The sequence below is a fragment of the Talpa occidentalis genome, unplaced genomic scaffold, assembly GCF_014898055.3.
Source record: "Talpa occidentalis isolate TD23 unplaced genomic scaffold, MPIMG_talOcc4v2.1 talOcc4.3, whole genome shotgun sequence".
NCBI classification, from domain to species: Eukaryota; Metazoa; Chordata; class Mammalia; order Eulipotyphla; family Talpidae; genus Talpa; species Talpa occidentalis.
Window position 1 is genome coordinate 1,568,796 of NW_023603184.1, and position 20,648 is coordinate 1,589,443.

The window sequence follows — 20,648 nt, forward strand, 5'->3', positions numbered from 1 at the left end:
CTTTCCGCGTGAGACCCTTCAACCTCTCCTCCTCCCACAACCAGGTTTTCTGTCTCTTTACCATCCTGCTTCGCTCAACCACTTATGTGCCTAAGCACTTCCTGTGTGGAAGAGTCTGCAGCTATTGCTGGAAGACATTCCTGGCCCTGAGGTACTCACAGCTGAGGGTATAAAGCAGACACTCAAAGAGAAAGTCACACTTCAAGTGCCCAAAGAGATGCTAGAACGTTCTTTCTGAGGAAAACCCATTTCCCTGAGGTCTTGAATAGGAATTCTTGCTGCATCAGCTGCCCCATTGATGGCCCCTCCAATCCTTTTCACAGGCCTAGAACAGAGGTCAGCAGAGGACAGCCCAAGGGCCAAATCCTGCCCTCTGCTGGTTCTTTGCAAATAAAATTGGTTGGCACACAGCCCTGCCGGCGTGGCCACCAGTGTCTGTGACAGCTTTCCCACAGAAGGTGGTGGCTCCGAGGGAGCCGTCTGGCCCCCACATTAATTAACAGGCTCTTTACAGCCAGAGTTTGCAGACACCAAGTTTGGGGGAAGTTTTGGACCTGTTGTCTCAGAAAGAAGAACTAGAACTCAAGAAAGGACACTGTCTCTGTCGTCACACTGAGTCGCGAGTGGTAATACGTCATTCAGACTCTTTTTTTTAAGATTTATTTATTTATGCATACAAGAACAGGGGTACAGGCCAGAGGTGCAGGGGGTGAGAGGATTCGCCAGAGACAGAGTGGGGAGCAGACCAGGCAGATCTACTGAAATACACTGCTAAGGGGAGCAGCGGGCGAGGCAGGAGAGGTCTGCCGTGCCATGTGGGTAGCTCCCTGGCTGCGGATTGAACTTATGCTGCAGTGGCTGCCGATAGCTTCATAGTGCTGAGACTTTACCCCTTACGCCACCAGGAAGGCCCACATGGTTCAGACTCTCAACCCAGCCTGCACCTGGTCTCAAACCTTCGCACAACCTGCCCCGAAAATTCTCTCAATTCCAGTCTGCATTCACCACTCTCCTTCACCGGCTCCCATTCTCTAACCCTTGCTGTCTGGTCTCTACCCCTTATTCCCACTGAATATTTCCCACTTGGATGACCTGTGGCTCCCTCAATACTGATGCTTCGTTCTTTTCTCAAGCCTCATAGCACACAGTCCACTTCGTAGACTTTGCCTGGAGTGACTGTATCAGTCTTGAAAGGCCTGTGGCCTCTGGGCAATGCCTCCTTGCTCTCCAACTATCCCATCTCCACTCCCTCTCCGTGAGTCCACTTCCCTCCCCAGCCGCTACAGCCGCTGTCTCACTGGGCAAACTCATCCGTGAGCCTGATTTCCATGCTGACTTCTCTGTTGTGGTTTCCCGATATACAACTCCAAACTGAAGGCCGGCATTTCTGAGAGAGGCCGTGACTTCTCGGCTGTGTCTTACCAACCAGACGAGCACAAAGTGTTGGATGTCAGATGTGTCTGCTAGACCTCTGCCCTGGCCTGCTCACCTCTGCCTCTTCTTCCATCTGTCCCTTAAATCTTGGTATTTCCAAAAGATCTGCCCTCGATGCTTCTCCCTTGGAGGACAATTTCATCCAGTCTTAGAGTTTCAACCGTCACCTGTGCTTATACGAATCACTGCCAAATCTATAGCTCCAGATGTGTTTCCAGCTGCCTCCTTACATTCCCAAACAGATTTGTGAGGTAGACATGTGGAACTTTTGCCTGCTTGGATTCCATCCCCTTCTTTTCTTTTCTTTTCTTTTTTTTAAAGATTTATTTATTTATGCATACAAGAGCTGGGGTACAGGCCAGATGTGGCCGGTGGGGAGGGGTGGGCGGAGGGTGAGAGGATTCACCAGAGACAGAGTGGGGAACAGAACAGGCAGATCTACCAAATTGCAGGTGAGACAGGAGAGGTCTGCTGCACCATGTGGGTTGCTCCCTGGGCGCCGTTGATCGAACTCATGCTTCAGAAGCTGTGGACAGCTTCATAGGTTGCGTCTTAACCCCTTGCTCCACCAGGGAGGCATTCCATCCGCTTCTAACACTACACCTTAGCTTTCTTTGGGGAGACACCCCTACTTTCTGCTTGCAGTCTCCAGGATCTGCGTGAAACAGACCTCATCTGGTCTGTCATACAAGCCAGGTATATTGATTAGTTGCCTGTTGCTGGGTAACAAGTTTATCCAAAACACAGAGGCTTCAGACCACACACACCTCTTTTCTCATTGTGTCTGTGGATCAGGAATCTGGGCGGGGTAATAGTTGCTGAGTCCTTGGATCCTGATTTCTCCTGAAGCTGAAATCAGAGTGTCACCCAGGGTGGGGTCTTATCTGAAGACTGGTGGGGAAGGTTTTGCTTCCAAGCTCAGTGTCATAGCTGTTGGTCTAAGCGTGAGAGGCTGAGAGTGCTGGGGTCAGGTGGCTGTTGGTTCAAATAAGTCTCTCAGCTTCTCTGCTCCTCCCTTCATGAAGGAGGAAGACAATACCCATTGTGCGAGTTGGGGTAAGTATCTCACTGCTGGGGAGTCCCTGGGGCATCCTTATTGCCCATGAATGGAGCTTTTGTATGTGTGTGGTAAAAAAAAAAACCAAAAAAAAAAAAAAACCCATAACATTTACCCTTTCAGCCATTTTCACTATACAGGACAGTAGGGTTACCTATATACACATTTCACAACACATTTTTAGAACTTTTTTGTCCAACAAAATTGAAATGCTTACATATTGAACAGGACTTCCCTTCTCCCACTATCCCCAGGCCCTGATCACACCCTCCTACTTTCTCTTTCTAAGACCTGTGCTACTTTATTTTTTTAAAAGATTTATTTATTTATGCATACAAGAGCTAAGGTGCAGGCCAGGTACAGGGGGTGAGAGGACTCTCAGAGACAGAGTAGAGCAGAACAGGCAGACTGACTGAAATATACTGCTGAGGGGAACAGTGGGTGAGACAGGAGAGGTCTGCTGTACCCTGTGGGTTAGCTCCCTGGCTGGGGATCGAACTCATGCCACAGCAGCTGGCGATAGCTTGATAGCACTGACTTCAACCCTTGTGCCACCAGGGAGGCCCTGCATTCTGTTGATCCACATGCCTCCATCTCTTGGCTATTGTGAAAGCTGCAAGAATAGTAGGTGGGTTTGGGTGGGCGACCACCACTCTATAGCTCAGAGCAGTAAGTGGGGGCATGAAATCAGAGAACTTTCTCTGGTTTGCAAGAACTTCCCATGTCAAACCAACTCCCAACCCTATTGAGACAGGGAGCGTCCCAGGACAAGAATAGGCCAGGACTCAAGGACTGTCCTCATCAGAGACTAGTTAGTATCAGAGACTATTTGGTATCAGAAATTAGTTTTCTCCTTTTTTCCCAGTATTCTTCTGGAGAGCTAATTTTTTCATATTTTTTTAATTGTTAGATTAAATTTTTAAGTGAAAACAGATGAAGAGTATGACCATACAATTCTATAGATGCCATGTATCAACCAGGGGAAAAGGGAAAAGGAAAAGGTCCCTGCAGAACAATAGCAGAGTATAGATTTTCTTTAGGTAGTAGATTTAAATAGATAAGGAAAGAAAATCTGCAGGGTGGCCCATTGTTTAATCCTGGAATAGCTAAACTTCCTGACTCCAGATGTTTACTGAGTGACCATGATGGAACTATCCCTCAATCTGACTGGAGCATCCACCCATGGAGTGTTAAAAATCCTGACCCCAAGGATAAGAGACCCAGAGCAGCAGAGAGCTGGAAAGATCACCCTCACATCGTTGTGCCATTTCTCCTAGAGACGACTTGTAAGGCAGAACCATAGCTGATATAACTATGAGAAGCTATGCTGTCAGGATTCCTACCTGCATTGGTTATGGGAGGAGACACATGACATTAGGATAACATCAGCGTCATCATTATATGATGCAATCTTTACCCAAATATTGGACATTGCACACTTTGACTCAAAAGTATTTTACTAAGCATTTTTTAAGCTTCTATGGTGCCAGAGAAGCACCTACTCAACCAGGTTCCTAAGGAACCTCTTGGGGGATGGATTGAAAAGGCAAAATACATGACTATGTTATAGATTAGCCAAGGTTGTGTATGTTGGGGTGGTATTTGGAAGAGGAGGTGCTGTTGGCCGGGAATAGCAGAGAACACTGGGGGGCAGAGAACTGTGCACTGGTCTCAGAATGGCAGCCCTTAAATAAGTGGACAGGGCCTCCAGGTGGCATAAGGGGTTAAGCATAAGCACTATGAGGCAATCCACAGCTACTGCGACATGGGTTCGATCCCTAGCCAAGGAGCTGACCCACATGGCATGCAGACCTCTACTGTCTCCCTGCTGCTCCCCTCAGCAGTGTATTTCAGTCAATTCTCCTGTTCTGCACTCCACTCTGTCTCTGGCAAATCCTCTCAACCCTGCACCTTTGGCCTGTACCCCAGCTCTTGTATGCATAAATAAATAAAACTTTAAAAAAAAATTCTGTGGAGAAGTTTTGGGACGGATGAATGTAATTTCAACTAGGGCTTGCTTGGGACAGGAATATTAGTAGATTCTCTAAAATAAAGTTACCTTGAGAGAAATGGAATCTAAGTTCTAAGCACTGGGGTCTATTCCCAGCTCCACTATTCATCAGCCGTGAGACATTGGAGGGTTAGATTAATTGCTCTCTAAAGCTTCATTTTCCTCTATTAAAAAAGGATCATAATGGTGTGATGCTATCCTGTTATGTGAATTTGAATTATGCAAATGTGAAAAGCTTCAAGTCCCCTTAAATTAATAAAAAATTGAGGTTGTGTGACTTCAAAATTGGCAGTCGAGTGGGTTGTAATTACAGTTATTGCCACATGACATCACTTGAACTGACCAAAGCAAATAATTGCCATCGACATTGATCTCTTGTGAATCTAGAGCTGTTTATGTAGATTATAACTCGTGATAGTGACATTAATGACTAATGTACTGTTATCTTAATATTCAACTTTATCATTTAAAATTTTTTCTGTATCCTAGAATGATGTTATCTCATTGTTCATTAAGTGGTGGCATTGGTGCCAAAAACACTGTCCAGAATCAATAACTTTGTAATGGAAGTTAAATATAAAACCCTGAAAAAGCCCAAGTAACTGTCATGACATGCCATGTGGTGAAACAGCAGAGATTTTAGTGTTTAGTAAATAAACACAATGACAAAAAAATTCTACAGTGGTTGAAGAGCCCTCTCCTTACCTTTTATAATTATTCTTTTGGGAAATACAGTGTCAAATCATATAGTCTGGAGTTATAACATGTCTTCAGTAACATGGCCCTTTCATGAGGTGCAATCATCTTTAAGTAAAATTGTTACCCATGGAAAGTTCTTCATGTGGCACCTGACAGCTTGGTACATGTGAGATGTGCTTTAGGTAGTTGTTGCTGCTATTGCGGTTCTAGCTGGGCTGTAATGGTTTGTAAGGACCAGGCTGGTTCTAACATATCATGTGGCTCAGACAGCAAGTCTTCCAGAATCCAGGCAAAACCCAAAAGTACTAATCTTTGGAAATAGTGGTTAAACATTTGCAAACCATAAACTTTGGAACCAAAGAGAATTAAATTCACATTGGCTGAGAATCTAGAATTCATGGGAAGTTCCAAGTGTTCAAAGGCTATGCAGGACAAAGTTTCAACAGTGACACCATGTGGCAGCAAGGACTAACTGCAACAGAACCCTGATCACTCTTTAGGGTTCTCTCCCTCAACCAAACCCCACCAGGAGGATTGTGTGGTTGAGGATGGGAAGCAGATCACTTGAACGCTGTCTAGCCCAGAGTAGGGTGGGAGGATAGAGGTCTTAGATGTGTGTGTCTATGGGTATATCATCCTTTTTCAGAACTGACATTTGCAGGCAGAGAAGTTGGGGGTTGTTAGGTGTGACACAGCGGTAGCAGAAGAAAGAGTAAAATTACATGCAAGCAACTTGAAACTTGACATGTCATTTCTAATATTCTTATGATATAGACAAAAAGCATCTAGCTCTTTTAGGAAAGCCTCAGAGCAGCAAGTTACTGCAGAAATTGCTAATTCTTCACTAGCGTAAGACAACTATGTGGCTAGCAATTTATGCTTTCTTGTATCAATGGCCTTTGTGTAGAGTGACTGCAGGTCTTTTGAGAAGCAGAGACTTACCCTCTTTTTTTAAAAAAAATATTTATTTATGCATACAAGAACTGGGGTACAGGCCAGAAGTGTGGGGTTGTGGTGAGAGGATTCACCAGAGTCAGAGTGGGAACAGGCAAATTGAATGAAATACACTGCTGAGGGGAACAGCAGGTGGGGCAGGAGAGGTCTGCTGCACCATGTGGGTAGCCACCTGGCTGGGGATCTAACTCGTGCCGCAGTGGCTGTGGATAGTTTCATAGGTTGTGTCTTAATCCCTTGCGCCACCAGGGAGGCCCCAGAGACTTATCCTCTTTAAATCTAAACTGGTCTGATGACCTGCCTTGGCCAGCAGAATAAACCAGAACAGATGTTACATGACTTTCTAGTTTAGACAAGAGGTTTTTCATGCCTGTGCCCACATTCTTAGATTCTTATACTCCAAATGAGTAAGGTCAGATTAACCGCCAGGGAGATGAGAGACCAAAAGGAGCAGAGTCTGTCAGCTCATTCATCTCAGCTAAGACCCAAGACCTAGACCAGCTGAGCAAAGCCAAACTTCATCAGACCTTCCAGCTAACCCCCAGCTGACTGCAGGAGATACACAACCAAGACCCAAGACCTGCCAGCCCCACACTGACTCAATCATGAATGAGCTAAAAACAAAAACAAACAAAAAAAATTGGTTCACATCCTATTATAAGAAAAGCCTCACAACAGGAAATACTTAAATTCTGTGTTCAGTTTTTCTACTTTTTTTTTTTTTTTAGAGATTTATGCATAGAAAAACTGGGTTGTAGGCCAGAAGTCCGGGGTGTGAAAGGATTCACCAGAGACAGAGTGGGGAGCAGAATAGGTGGATCTACTGAAATACACTGCTGAAGGGAGGGGAGCAGCGGGGCGAGACAGGCGAGGTCTACTGTGCCAGGTGGGTCACCTCCCTGGCTGGGGATCAAACTTGGGCAGTAGCAGTGATGGCACTGAGACTTACACCCTGCACCACCAGGGAGATCCTCTACTTTTTCTAGATGCATAGGAGTCTTTTTCCCTCCTACCTGGATGTGGTCATTCATTCATTCAATCATTCATTCACTCAGTTTTTGTTTTTAGCGTTAGGCACTTTAATAAGCTTGGTGGGGCACCTGGTGGAGGTTATAAGAAAACACTGATCTGATTTATAGTCTAGTTTGGAAAGAAGGGAAATAACCTGACCAAATAAGCCACCTAGTCCATTGAAATTCAGATCAATTACAATTGTGTGACCTTAACATTTCTGAGTTTTACCTCCCTCAGCTCACAGACAGGAATACTACCTGGCTCTCAGCATGGTGGGGACGGTCACAAAGTACTGTGTGCAGGGTCAGAATCACTTTCTACCTTTTGCCTCTCCTTGTTCACATTTCCAGTTGGTGCTGAGATATCTTCAGAGATGGAATGAAAATTTAGGGTCAATATCCCTCCCCCAAAAAGTTATCTTCCCATCCGTGGCCCCCAACAAGCATTAGGTTTTGGAAGTAGACCCACGTTTTATGTCAGTGTCACTTAGCCTGACAAGTGCTAGGCATGCTATCTGTTGAACAAATAAATGAAACACCAAGAGAAGGGAGGGCTTTAAGATAGAGAGGTAGAAACAAAGAAGGTGGGGCCATGAGTTCAGACTTAAGGGCCACAGAGACGGTTTTGCAGGTTCCTGTCTGGCATTTCCTACCAGGAGTGACTCTGAATAAGAGACTCAGCCGCTCTCAATTTACTAGATAAAGTTGTGAGGATCAAAGGCCTGCAAAGCTCATGGCAGACCACCTGTGAGTTCCCAATCACCTGAGCTCGTCACTACTGCTGCCAGTTGTTGCAGACCAGTTAATGTGGCAGGGGCTGGGATAAACACATGGCACGATTCTCCCCCAGCTGGTGACTCAGCCATGGAACCTTGGCAGGTCTTTCCCCTCCAGGTATGGCCATGTGACTTGCTTTGGCTGATGGGAAATGGTAGCCTTGATGCCAGCAGAGATGCAGAGCTGTGAAAAAGACCGCCTGTTCTTGGAATTGTACTATTGCAGGGTAGATAGCCTGATGGCAGGATGGAGAAGAGCCAAGTGGAGAATATCCTACCATGAGTCCTTCCCCAACCCATCCACCGCCTTTAGACATACAAGCCAGCCCAGGGAGACCAGCCAGGTCCAGCCCAATCAGCATGGCCACTCAGCCAACCCCAAGGTTTATGTAAAATAAATGGTTGCTCCTTGAAGCTGCTAAGTTTGGAGTGATTTGTTACACAGTCATAGGTAGCTGATACAAGGTCCACTAGAGTGTTTGTCCTCTATACTTTAAATGAGAGGATGTCATGGTCTGCCAGGTTTTATTTGTAGTGTGGTCAACTTGAACCAGAGAAAGCTGTAAAAAGTATTTTGCAGAGTCACAGGGAAGGGACAGAAGCAGGTTCCTTTGCCAGACCCTGGATGACAGGGGATACAGGAGACCTGGGCAGGAGCTGGCTCAGGGCCTGTCCAGGCAGGCAACAGTGGGCTGCAACTGGGAGAGCCAAGAGTGAAGGGTGTGGGCTTGCCCACAGTGGGCCCCTGCTGGGTTCCTCAGCCCCTGGGGTCATACACCCGCCCCATGAAGACAGGGAACTTGTATTCTTGGTTCCAGAGCATAAAGAGGAAGGGCTGCTGGACTTCGAAGACCAGCAGAGTTCGGGCCACAGAGACAGCAGTGGCCGCAGCAGCCTCCACTCCAGACTCCGTCAGCTCCAGCATGGTCTGGTGCTGCATCGCAGAGACCTGAAGATCTGGGTCCTCTGTCAGCCCGCACAGGTCAAGGTCATAGGTAAAGTCAAAGAATTCTAAGGCACAATCAGAGAGAACCAGAGTCAAAGATCTGGAAACCTTCAGTTGCTGGAGACCTGTCCTGAGTTTTCTAGGTTGGTCCCAAGTCTCAACACATTCTTGCTCTTCCCCCTTGCTCATCAAACAATATATGATGCCTTTTGGTCCAGTTTGTGGGATCCTTGATCAGTGGATCCATCTTTACTTCAACCACCCTTCTCTTGAGTGGTGAGAGGCTTTGTCTCCTCCCCTAAAAAACCCTTAAAAATGATGCCAAAAACCCTGAAAAAGATGTCATGGATTCTTTGTCCTCAAGGACCTTGGCAGTGAGGTAATATATCAGAGGAAAGTCATCTGTTATCAAATGAAGTCATTTTCTGTAAAGGGATGATGTCAGAGCCTAGGAAATGAGATCACCTATTAGGAAGTCATGTTCTACAAGAGAAAGTGAAGTGATCTCTCTGGGCACAAGATCAAAGCTCAGAAAGTGAGACCAAAGGTTTAGAATCACCTCCCCTAACCTTAGCGCCCTCCAGCTCTTTTTACCCAGATAGCTTCTTGCATATTCTGTGGGGCAGCTGAGTGTTAGAACTGTCTCTGAGAAAGGAATACCCACAGCACACCGGGGTCACCTTTCCCAGTGCTACGTCACAATGAGCCACAGTGGAAAGAGACGGGAGAGCTGGAGACCTGATTGATGTTTGGCTCACTTTGAATGAGTTCAAGGGACCCTGGGTAAGTCATGTAAGCTTTTTGAGTCTCAGCTTCCTCAATGATCCAATGGCATAATTGCACCTGCTTCTCTGGGGGCAACCCGAGATTATGGATGCAAAAAATAATCTAGAATGCTCACCCCGATTTAGTGAGCCCTTCCCAACTGTTCTCCTCTGATGGCCTGGGAGCAAACCTGCACTGCCAAGACTCACCTAGTTTCTCCAAAATGGGCAACATGTCCTGGTTGCTCTTCACTTTAATACGGGGCAGCATCAGGAGAGTGGGATGGTACTTGCTCAGCTCCAGCTTCTTCATGATAGCCTTGAAGACAGAGGGACTGAGAGCCTGTTCCAAGTCTTCCAGATGGTTCTTCAAGTGCTGGGGCACCATGATCACCAAGCTCAGATTGTGGGAGAGCTGCAGCATCCCAATCTGGAGAGTAAGACATGCACCTTGTCAGTTTCCCCACTTCAGCTCCTACCCTCTGTGTCACAAGGCGATCTTCATCCTTTGCTACCGTCTGTACTATTTCAGCAACAGTCAGACCCAGGCTCCTATGCTTTGCACAGAATGGGGGAGCCAGAATTACAACACTGCTTAACCATGTCTTCCTAGCACTTCAATCTCACTTGTGAATTGATATTTAAATTTTTTTAAAGATTTATTTATGCATACAAGAACCGGGGCACAGGGTCTCCCTGGTGGTACAAGGGGTTAAGGAGAACAAGGCTGCTTTCATTCTGTGCTAGTCAGAAGAGTAAATTTCTGATCACATAAGTCAGGGCCCACACCCTAACCCTACTCTCATCTGTGTGACAGAAGCGAGATTTGAACTCTCTGATCTTGTCTCCCTTCTCAAGTAAGTTGTGCAGGAAGCTTATGACACACATAATACACCATCCAATTTACCGTGACAGTCTTCACTGCCTATGATGTATATATCTCTAGGGTAGCATTCAAGACTATGTACAAGTTGATCCTACCCACCTTCCCAGTTTACCATTAGAAGAACTTTTTTTTTTTTTAATTTTTTTTATAGAGGCATTTTCATTTATTTATTTATTTGTTTGTTTGTTTTGTTTATACATGCACTGGGTACAGTCAGAAGCGCAGGGGGGTAAGAGAATTCACCAGAGCCAGAGCGGGGAGCAGGGCAGGCAGAAGGACCGAGGTACACTGCTGAGGGGAGCAGCGGGCGGCAGGAGAGGTCTGCGTGCCATGTGGGACCCTCCTCTGGTGGCCGGGGAGCAGCCGGGGATCGAACTGGCGCCGCAGAGGCGGCGGGCAGCTTTGCAACCCAGCGCTCAACCGCTGCGCCACCGGGGAGGCCCAGAAGAACTTTTAACTGCTCACCAAAGGTATAGGAGAAGTGCAGGGTTCATGGGTCTCAACCCAGGGAAAATTTGCTCTGGGTTGGTGGGCATTTGGCAATGTCAGCAGACATTTTAGTTGTCACAGCTGGAGGTGGGGTGGGGGAGGGGGCTTACCGTACTATTGGTGTCTAGTGGGTAGAAGTCAGGGATGATGCTAACTGCCATGATACCCAGGAGAGCACCCCATAACAAAGAATTATCCAACCTAAGATATCAATAGTGCCAAGGTTGAGAAACCCTGGGCTAATAGGATGTTAGACTATTACATGAAAGGGCATGTACCCTTCAAGTCCTGCGTATTGGTCTTGAATCTCTGAACAATAAATTAATATGTTGCAAACTCTAATTTTCAAGCCAGCAACCTCAGAGTAGGTCTCACCCCCCACACCTCAGGCCTGTACCCCAGTTCTTTTTTTTTAAACGTAGCTTTGAAATCTTTTTTTTTTTTTTTAAGATTTATTTATGCATACAAGAACTGGGGTAGAGGCAGAGGTGTGGGGGGTGAGAGGATTCACCAGAGACAGAGTCAGGAACAGAACAGGCAGGTTGACTGAAATACACTGTTCAGGGGAGCAACGGGCGAGGCAGGACAGGTCTGCTGCCCCATGAGGGTAGCTCCCTGGCTGGGGATCGAACTTGTGCTGCAGAGGGTGTGGATAGCTTCATAGGTTGTACATTTGCCCCTTGCGCAACCAGGGAGACCCTGTGCCCCAGTGCTTATATGCATAAATAAATCTTTAAAAAAATTTAAATATCAATTCACAAGTGAGATTGAGGTGCTAGGAAAACATGGTTAAGCAGGGTTGTAATTCTGCCCTGTCAGATACTTGGCATGCTTAAAGAGAAAATCAAGTCTATGGAATTTACAAACTATTTTTATAAAATAAAGTATACCAGTAAGCTAGGAATGCTTATGGAAATATGAATTAACCATATTTGAAAATGGGATAAATGGCTTACAGGAGCTTAATCTGTTCAATAAGGCTTAATTAAAGGCAAATGTAAGTGCTTTTATATAAAAAGTATTATAAATGTAGCACATGCAACTTAAAAGTCTTAAGTAAAACTGATTTTGAATTTAGTAGACAATAATAGAATTTAATACATTAAATCAAGTATTGGTTTTAAGATTTATTTTTATTTATTTATGCATACAAGAACTGGAGTGTAGGCCAGTGGTGCGGGGGGGTGGGGGTGGTAAGAGGATTCACCAGAGACAGAGTGGGGAACAGAACAGGTGGATTGACTAAAATATACTGCTGAGGGGAGCAGCAGGTGAGACAGGAGCGGTCTGCTGCGCCAGGTGGGTCAGCTCGCTGGCCAGGGATCAAACTTGTGCAACATTGGCTGGTGATAGCTTGACAGGCTGAGACTTTAACCCCTGCACCACCAGGGGGGCCAAGCATTAGTTTTAAACCAATGAACTATATAAATAGTTTCTTTGGCATTTAAAAAAAAAAAACTCACATTGAGACTCTCTCCCCAAGTGCTCTGAGAGTGATACCTTGATCGCCTTATTTATTCCCTCCTCTCTGCCTGATACATTCTATCTTGGCTTTGTTAAATAGTTATGAGTGGTTAAATACATTGTATAGGTGTGAGAGAACTGGTGGAAGAATGAATGAATGGGCCTCCCTGGTGGTGCAAGGGGTTAAGCACTGCACTATGAAGCAATCCTCAGCCCCTGCAGCAGGAGTTCAATTCCCGGCCAGGCAGGGAGCAACCCAGATGGCAAGGCAGACCTCTCCTGTCTGGACCGCTGCTCCCCTCAGCAGTGTATTTCAGTAGACCTGCCTGTTCTGTTCCCCACTCTGTCTCTGGTGAATCCTCTCACCCCTGGTCAACAGTAACTTCCTCTATGAATTCTTCTTACTTACTTATACCGAGTTGCTCCATTTAGCCCCCTCCACTGAATCCATTCATTTATTCAGCAAACATATAATGAGCATTTATCATACTTATATGTAAACTTGTTCCAGGCACTGGAGATACAGGAGGTTATATGAAAAGCAAGGTCTCTATTCCCAAAGACAGAGACAATATCTCAGGAAGAGATAATATTATAAGCAAATAAGAGACACACACAATTTCAGACAGTGACAAGTACCATGAATATGATAAACCAGGATGATGTTACAGAGTGAGGAGGCAGCTACTTTCAGGAGAAAGGTGTCTCCACCTTTGAGATGATATCTGACTAAGAAGGAACAAGTCATATGAAAATTTGAGCAAAGAAGGGTTCAGGCAGAGGACAAAACAAGACTGTGCCAGGAGTCAAGCCTGGCATATTCCTGGACAGATCCTTTGCTCCCCAGCCTGGCACTAAGTCCTGGGTATCCCACACCGTTGTGTCTCATAGGTCTGTGCCTCACTGCCCGAACAAGGCAGAAAGCCCTGGTGACTGGGCATGAGCTAGCTTACTACCCCTGAGCTCCAGAGTCTCTCTTCCCTCCTGTCCTGCCCATTGAAATGATGCTGGTCTACTTCTGCTGAGGAACTTAACCCATATAGTGTGTGTGCTTGCAGGTACTTCCCACACATATGCACACATGGATATACCGATTCACGAGGTTACTGACAGATGCATGCTGTACTGAGGTGTGCGTGCATGTGTGCACACACACACAGACACACACTACACTAAGCCACCAGAATCTCTGGACAGGTTGACTGGAAGGAACAGATGCACAGAACAGGAACACGACTCACTGTTTCTCCATTCGATGCAGTAGAGAGAGACAGAGAGACTTTAGCATCCTACTTTCCAGCCCAAAAGACACACTACCTGCCTCCGCTGAAGCCAGAGAGGGGAGAAGGAGCAAAGTGAGGACGGAGCTAGAGCTGGAAGGAGCAGAGACAGTAAATCAGTAAGGGTGTGCCCCCAAGGCCTGGGGTTAGAGCAGCGCAGAAGGCAACACACATGGGGCTCCGAAATAGGGGGCAGACAGAGCACTTACGTTGGCCTTCAAAGTCCGGTCGGTGAAACTGGCCACGGGGTACTTCTTGCTAATCATCATGGGCACTTTTATCTCAGAGGATTTGAGGCGAAAGGGCTCCATCCTGGTTTTTTTCTGATCAAATACTGTCTTCCACTTGGCTAGAGGGACGGGAGAGGAGCGTCACCCCCAACAGGCAGGGACGGGGTGAAGAGGAGCTACAAGTCCGTCAAGCAAGGACTGGAGCAGGCCCAGTCTTGGGCTGACTGCCCTCACTGTGAAGGCAGGAGGGAAGGAAAGCTGGGGTACAGAGGGGAGGCGCCCCCATCCAGGCCCCTTACCGCTCAGGTAGACGGCGTTGAGGAGCACGAGGCGGGTGTCGGAGGGCAGGCTATCCAGCAGCTGGCGGATCCTGCCCTGGGTCTTCTTTGCCACCCAGCTGTTGATGAGCTCCAGGTTGCCATTGCTGTCATTCCCCAGGACACCGGGACTGCTGCCGTACAGCCTCTGAGAGGCGTTCAGGAAGGTGTCCCTTATGGCCAGGTCTGCAGGGGTGGGACAGAGGGAGTGAGTCCCCCACACCCTTTGCCCTTCTGTAACTGAGTGATCTCCATAGAAAGGGGAGGCTCCAGATTCCCTTCCCCCAGGGAAGGGTGGAGCTGAGCAGTGGGGAGAAGCTAGAAAGGACTGGGAGCACTTAGGAGAAAGAGAAGAACAAGAAGACCTAGAGGAGGAGGCACATGGAGCAGAGCCATGTGAAGAAGCAGCCACGCTCGCCTTTTGGTCTTGGACTTGTTCCAGGAACTTGGGGACATGGAAGGAGACAGACCCGTGGGGAGCCGACAATGGCAGTCTTTTGACTTCTGTTCTGATTTTGCTCCTTTCCTTCCAGACGTGCCTCGCCTCTTTTCTATGGGTCCCCAACAAAGTGTACCTTAGACTTGTGGCAAGATTTCAGGTCTCGGCGACCCTGCTTTGAACAAACCCTATTTGGCATTTACCTACGAGGGGACTGGTGACTTTGGGTATTTTGTGGGGAAACTATTTTAACTACAGTCTTTCTCTTTACTTCTCTCTCTTGCACACTAATTGTATTAAAGTTCTTTTCTGTTGAAGATCTTATACACTAAAAGCATGGTTTGTCTTGTTGAGACAGATGGCAGAACCCATTTAGAGCAAGCAGGTTTGGGGGTCTGGGTGCCCCTCCTTCTGCCCCCTAAAACTTCCAGGGGTAGGACCATGCTTCCTGTCCCTCTTGCGGGACCAGGGGTCCAGCCCTACCCTCTAGTGTGACTGCGGAGGCTGGAAGGATCCCTGAACGCACAGCAGCAGAACTCCTCTGAGGCCCTGGCGGCCTCTGCAGGCCAGGCCACCATGGCCTGTCAAGAAAATTTCTGGAGATATGAACTTCCGCTTGCCTGTGTGTCCCCTCATCTTCCCTTAATTCAGCCTCAATGCAAGCTTGTGACAAGACTTCCTGGCCTTTGCCCTCCAAAGGCAGCTAAAGAAAAGTGTTGAAATTTTTTCTGGATTAAATAGATAATATTGAACACAGTAGTATTTTCCACCAACCTGAAAAGACAGAGGACAAAGCTGGATTTATAGCAAAGATATAAATGCAATGTTCCCTGAATACCTCAGAGCCCTTATTTTCCCCACCTCTGAAAATGAGGGGTTTTTTTTTTTTGCTTCTCTGTATTTTCTGTTTTCTACAATGAACACTGCCTTTATGGTATTGAAAAACAGACAGGAAAAAATGTTCTTTTTATTTAAAGAAGGGGTTAAACTAGATCAGGAGTTTTCAAACCCTTTCAAACAGCAGAACTGTGCTTTCAAATACAGTCATGTCTGAAACCCACAGTACAGAGGGCTCTGGCGGAGGCTGATGGGTGCTCAGGGCCCAGCTGGCTCCCTCTCCCCTTCACAGGATGGGTCCTGACTCCCCACTCAGCCTCCTGATTCTCCCCCAACCTCCCCACACCCCCATGACTCCTGAAGCAGCTCAGCAGAGCCCTGGGGCTCAGGGGAATAAAATTAGAAAATAAAATTATGTTGGTCGCTTGGGAAGTGTATTGCTCTTAGTACCTATTGAATAATGTAATACACAGAAGTGATGACAAATCCACACAAGAGTACAAGGACCAGGAGCCCCAAGAGTCCCCTGACAGATTAGCAAACTTTTTTCCCAACTACTTTGCTTAGCACCCTCCAGCCTCTGGTCCTATTAATCAATGGTCAAGGACAGTCTCATTCTCAAAGGACTTGATAAAGGGTGCCAAGGACTTGCCCAAGGTCTCACCTGGAGCCACCTGCCAGTTCTGCTGGGGTCCTCATCTTCTCTGCATGACCCCCTTCATGCCCTAAGTTCTAGCTGTTACCCCAGGTCTGGGTCTTCCTCGGAATCCTCTCCTCCCAGGCACTCACCTGGGCTGTGGAAGATCCTGGAGGCTGAGGTGAAGCCTTTGGACTTAATGGCTTTCAGGGCCTCGTGGACACAGGCAAAGCCCTCAGGGTAGGAGAGGAGGCTCTCTAGGTTTTTCCGGGTCTTGTCCCCAGCCCCTGCAAGGGCAGAGAAGAGGGACAACTGCAGGAGGAGTGAGAGGCTGGCCAGCGGGGACTAGGGTTGAGGGACCAGACTAGAGTGGGAGGGTGTCGCCCACCATGGAGGAGTCCCGGCATCACTCCCACTGCTTGTGGCAATTTGCACCATTCCTTACCCTTATGGGACTTGTGAGCCCTCAGGAAGACAGAGGGAGGGAGATTTTTTGACCTTCAATCAGGCACTGGGCTATTTGCTTAACTTTTTGAGGTAGATTCAACCACTTCCATTTTCCAGATAAGGACTCTGGTTCAGAGAGGTGGTGTGATCTGTCCGAGGTCACACAGCTAAAAAGCAGCATTATCGTGATTCCATTCTATCTCCTACCCCCTTACCCTGAACCACCGTTGGCATCTGGGATCTGGTTCTATATATTCATGCATAGTTTATATGATTTTCCAAGGAATAGTGCTATGAAATCATTATTAAGTGAAGGTATAAACAAATGTTCAAGAACAAAGTTACTCCTCCCTCCACCACTACCAAACGTAGCCCATTTTTTTTCAGCTTCTTTCCAAGGCATGGCTTTGCAGGGGCCAGGGTGGAGACCCTCATGGGACCATCTAACATACAACCTGGAGAGAATGCAGTCTGCCTCTTACCAAGCAGGACCTGAGTGAGGAGGCTGGCGACACTGAACGGGGAAAAGGCTATGTTGGTCTCGGGCTTTTTCAGTGCCGAGAAGGCGTGGTAGAGCTTCACCGAGAAATCTACCAAAGACTCTCCCAACAAGCCTTCTGCTGAATGACTTTCCAAGTCAGAGCAGGACTGGAAAGTCCCCCAACAGGATGCAGAAGTGGGCTGGGCAGTTGTGAGGTTGAATTGAGTGGTAGGCTCAGTGGAGGCTTCAAAACTGGTGTTACTGGTTGTTAGGATGGTTGAGTTGGTTTGGAAAGAGGCTTCGGGGTGTGAAATGGACACATTCTCCGGGTTATCGTCTCTCAAGATGTCCCCTTGACTTTCTTCTTGAATGCTCTCTGGATCCATGGTGCTGTGAAGGGTCCCATTCTCAATGGAGCAGACGCTATCCTATTTTAAGAAACTGAGTTTCATTTTTCATCATAGGAGGCCAGTCCTGTCCAATACTCAAAGCAGAATGAGAAGGTGGGGGTGCATTAGAAGATGGCCTGTACCAGAAAATAATTCCTGGGAAAGCCAGGTGGGTGACGGTCTGGTCCTAGGGCCACCACCACTAATTCCTTCAAAGGGGGGGCAATACAGGGGGAGGGGGCCGGGGTATTCTCTGCAGATGAGTAGGCAGCGACTACTAGTCTGAGCAACTGCTGCATTAGGAGGTTGTCTCCCAACTCAAACTAAGTATGCACTGTCCTTTCCTGTGGTCCTGCAATTCTCTGTGCTACCTGCCTGTCTCGTGTCACCTCCTTGTACAGCATTTGCACTAGTAGAACACTGGTTTTCTAAATTATGAGGATACAGAAAACACTCAGCATCCGAAAATTGTTTGGAAAGACAAATGATCGTCTAAGGGAGGAGGTGGGAGAAGGGGTGGGGGAAGAAGAGAAGAGGGGCGGGAGGGAAGGAAACAGGAAAGAACAAAGGAGGGAAAGAGGAGAGGAAGAAATAGTGTAGACCAGTCACCCTCAAATTATCAGGCACAGTTTGACTCCCCAGGGGACATCTGGCAATTCCTGGAGGCATTTTGGGTTGTCAAAAGGGAGGAAAAGAGATTTGGTGGGGGGTGGTAAAGACCTTACTGGGAATCTAGCGGTAAGAGGTCAGGGAGATGCAACAGTCTGCAAGGCATAGGCTGGCCCCTCAAAACGATGAATCATCTGGCCCAAACAGCCTAGTTCCGGGCTGAGAAACCATATATTATCCATTTCACTGATAAACAGATGCTGACTTGGTAAGTACCTAACCCAGGGTCTGGGAGAAATCAGAGGGAAAATTAGGAGCCAAACCTGGGTCTCTGGCTCCAGAACCCCTAGTCACCGCACCAATACATCAATCTATAGAATCTCAAAAGACACTGCTGATGTCTGTCTCTCTCTGTCACACACATACACACACACACACACACACACACACACACACACACACACACACAGAGTAAGCACCACCTGCCTCCCACCTCCCAGGGGGCCTGGGCTCCTCTTATCCCTGACCTCCCAGGCCACTGAGACCTTTCTTGGGCTTAACCCCCACCAGGTCCATGTGTGTCTACTGCCACCCCCCCCCCCACACACACCCCAACTTGGGAGGAGCAAGTCTCCTTGGTCAAACCCCCAGGCAGCCCTGCTTTCCATTTTTATTCATTTTTTTAGTAAGTTTTTATTTATACAAGAACTGGGGTACAGGCCAGATGCGCGGGAGGGTGAAAGGGTTCACCAGAGACAGAGCTGCGAACAGAACAGGCAGACTGAGGAAACACACTGCTGAGGGCAGCAGTGGGAACGACAGGAGAGGTCTGCTGCACCATGTGGGACCCTCACCAGCCGGGCAGGGATCAAACCTGTGCTGCAGAGGCTGCGGGCAGCTTCAAAGCGCGGCCCTCAACTGCCTGCGCCACCAGGGAGGCCCTGTTTTCCATTTTTATATCACAAAATGCCGCCCAGTTCCTTGTTTCTTTGATCCTTCTACTTTATTCTCCACATACTGAATCAGGGCAGGTAGACTCGAGAAGCGACTTGCCCAAGGTCACCAGGGCTGTTCTATAGCTGCAGCAGCGGGATTAGAACCCCTGTAGGTCTGGACCCCCAGCACCTCTCACACTCTCCCTGAGCGCCTCTGAAAGATCACACTTATGCTGAACTCTGAGCAGCTCTCATTCTCCCGAGCCTGAAGGGTTAATCGTAGCCCCCTACCCAGGAAGGGGCCACTCACCCCAGCCAGCAGCAGCAGCAGGAGGGTCAGCGGGGTCAGCCTCGAGGCCATCTGGGCGGAGACGTCAGCCCCTGCGAAGCCAGCCAGCATCGAGTTAGCTTCCAGCCTGGGCCCAGGGGGCCTGCCCGCACCCCACCCCTCCCCACCCGCCCGCACCCGCCCGCACCCGCCCGCACCGCCCCCATTCCATTCCTCGCTGGGCCCCTTTCACCCAATCCCCTCCTCCCCCTCCTCCTCCAGGGCCACTTTCTCCCTGGCTCCTCCCTCGGTTTTGTTTTCCCAGAACTGCTTCCTTTCCCGGCACCGCCTGGCCCTGGCTCTCTCCCCCCCTCCAGGCCAGGGTCTCCGTCCATCTGTTCCATCAAGGGGGTCCTACTTTAGCCAAACAATGAGGCAGGAGGCAGGGGGAGGAGGGGAGGTCTGCAGAGCAGGGCACAACTGCAAGGGGGGGAGGGCAGAGAGGAGGGGGGCAGGAAGAAGCCTGAAGTGGAAGGAAGGCTGTAGACACTGCAGAGGAGATAAAAGGGAACAGGAAACTGGTGGAGAAGATGAGGAGCCCCTTCCTCCTGCCCAAACCTCTCCCCGGTACCCCAGCACCAAACCTCCAAACTCCTATTGCCAGCTCCAGGGCAGACTGAGTGGATAGTCCTGCAGGCTTGGGGAGGGTGGGGTGTCTGGGGGTGGGGGTGGGTCTTAGCTATTGGCCAGCCCAGGACACTGCCCAGTTACAAATTAAGGATGATCGATTGCTGGTGTGAGTTCCAGTAAATCAGGATACAGACCGGTCCACTTGGTCCTGCTGTGTGGGTCAGTAGGGAAAAGCAGCCCAAAGCCTCTTGGGAAGTAGCAGCGCTCCCCTCTGCCCACCAAGCTTCCTCCCCCATCTCCATGCAGCTGTCAGGCTGGGACACCAATAAGAGGATTCATCCCAGCTGACCCTCAGCGACCCTTTAGAAATAGACCTATTTGCATTAAGAAACTATGCCTTAGGGCCCTGAAAAGTCTGGCCCAGGAACACACAGAGAGGGGCTGGCTTTCAGATCTGAATCTCCTGCAGTCCTGACCTCGCCCCTGTTCTTCTCTGGGCTCTGACTGTTCTGTCTCTGGAGACCGGGAACCTGTCCTTATGTAACAGACCCCGCCTGGCGAGTACTCACCTCCCATTAAAAACTGAAACTGGGGTGCTTGTATTAGTTGGGGGTGAGGGGTAGTAGCCCAAGAAGAGCCCACAGGCCTGGCTGTGT

General features: G+C 48.3%; 1 protein-coding gene across 3 annotated transcripts; it reads right to left on the reverse strand.

Annotated features, from left to right (window-relative positions):
* Positions 1-649: 649 nt before the first annotated feature.
* On the reverse strand, positions 650-20,077 carry SERPING1 (serpin family G member 1). Of its 3 annotated transcripts, none has more exons than XM_037522235.2 (8): positions 20,007-20,077; positions 19,405-19,475; positions 17,163-17,589; positions 16,386-16,520; positions 14,303-14,506; positions 13,983-14,122; positions 9,865-10,084; positions 650-8,955 (listed from the first exon to the last, which is right to left on the reverse strand). In XM_037522235.2, exons 2-8 carry the CDS (start codon positions 19,453-19,455, stop codon positions 8,702-8,704), a joined length of 1,431 nt encoding a protein of 476 aa, XP_037378132.1. In that variant the 5' UTR covers positions 19,456-19,475; positions 20,007-20,077; the 3' UTR covers positions 650-8,701. The 3 variants fall into 3 exon arrangements, with proteins under 3 accessions (XP_037378132.1, XP_054555176.1, XP_037378131.1); XM_054699201.1 differs by lacking the exon at positions 20,007-20,077 and adding an exon at positions 19,781-19,799; XM_037522234.2 differs by lacking the exon at positions 20,007-20,077 and having other exon boundaries at positions 19,405-19,530.
* Between the last annotated feature and the right edge of the window lie 571 nt (positions 20,078-20,648).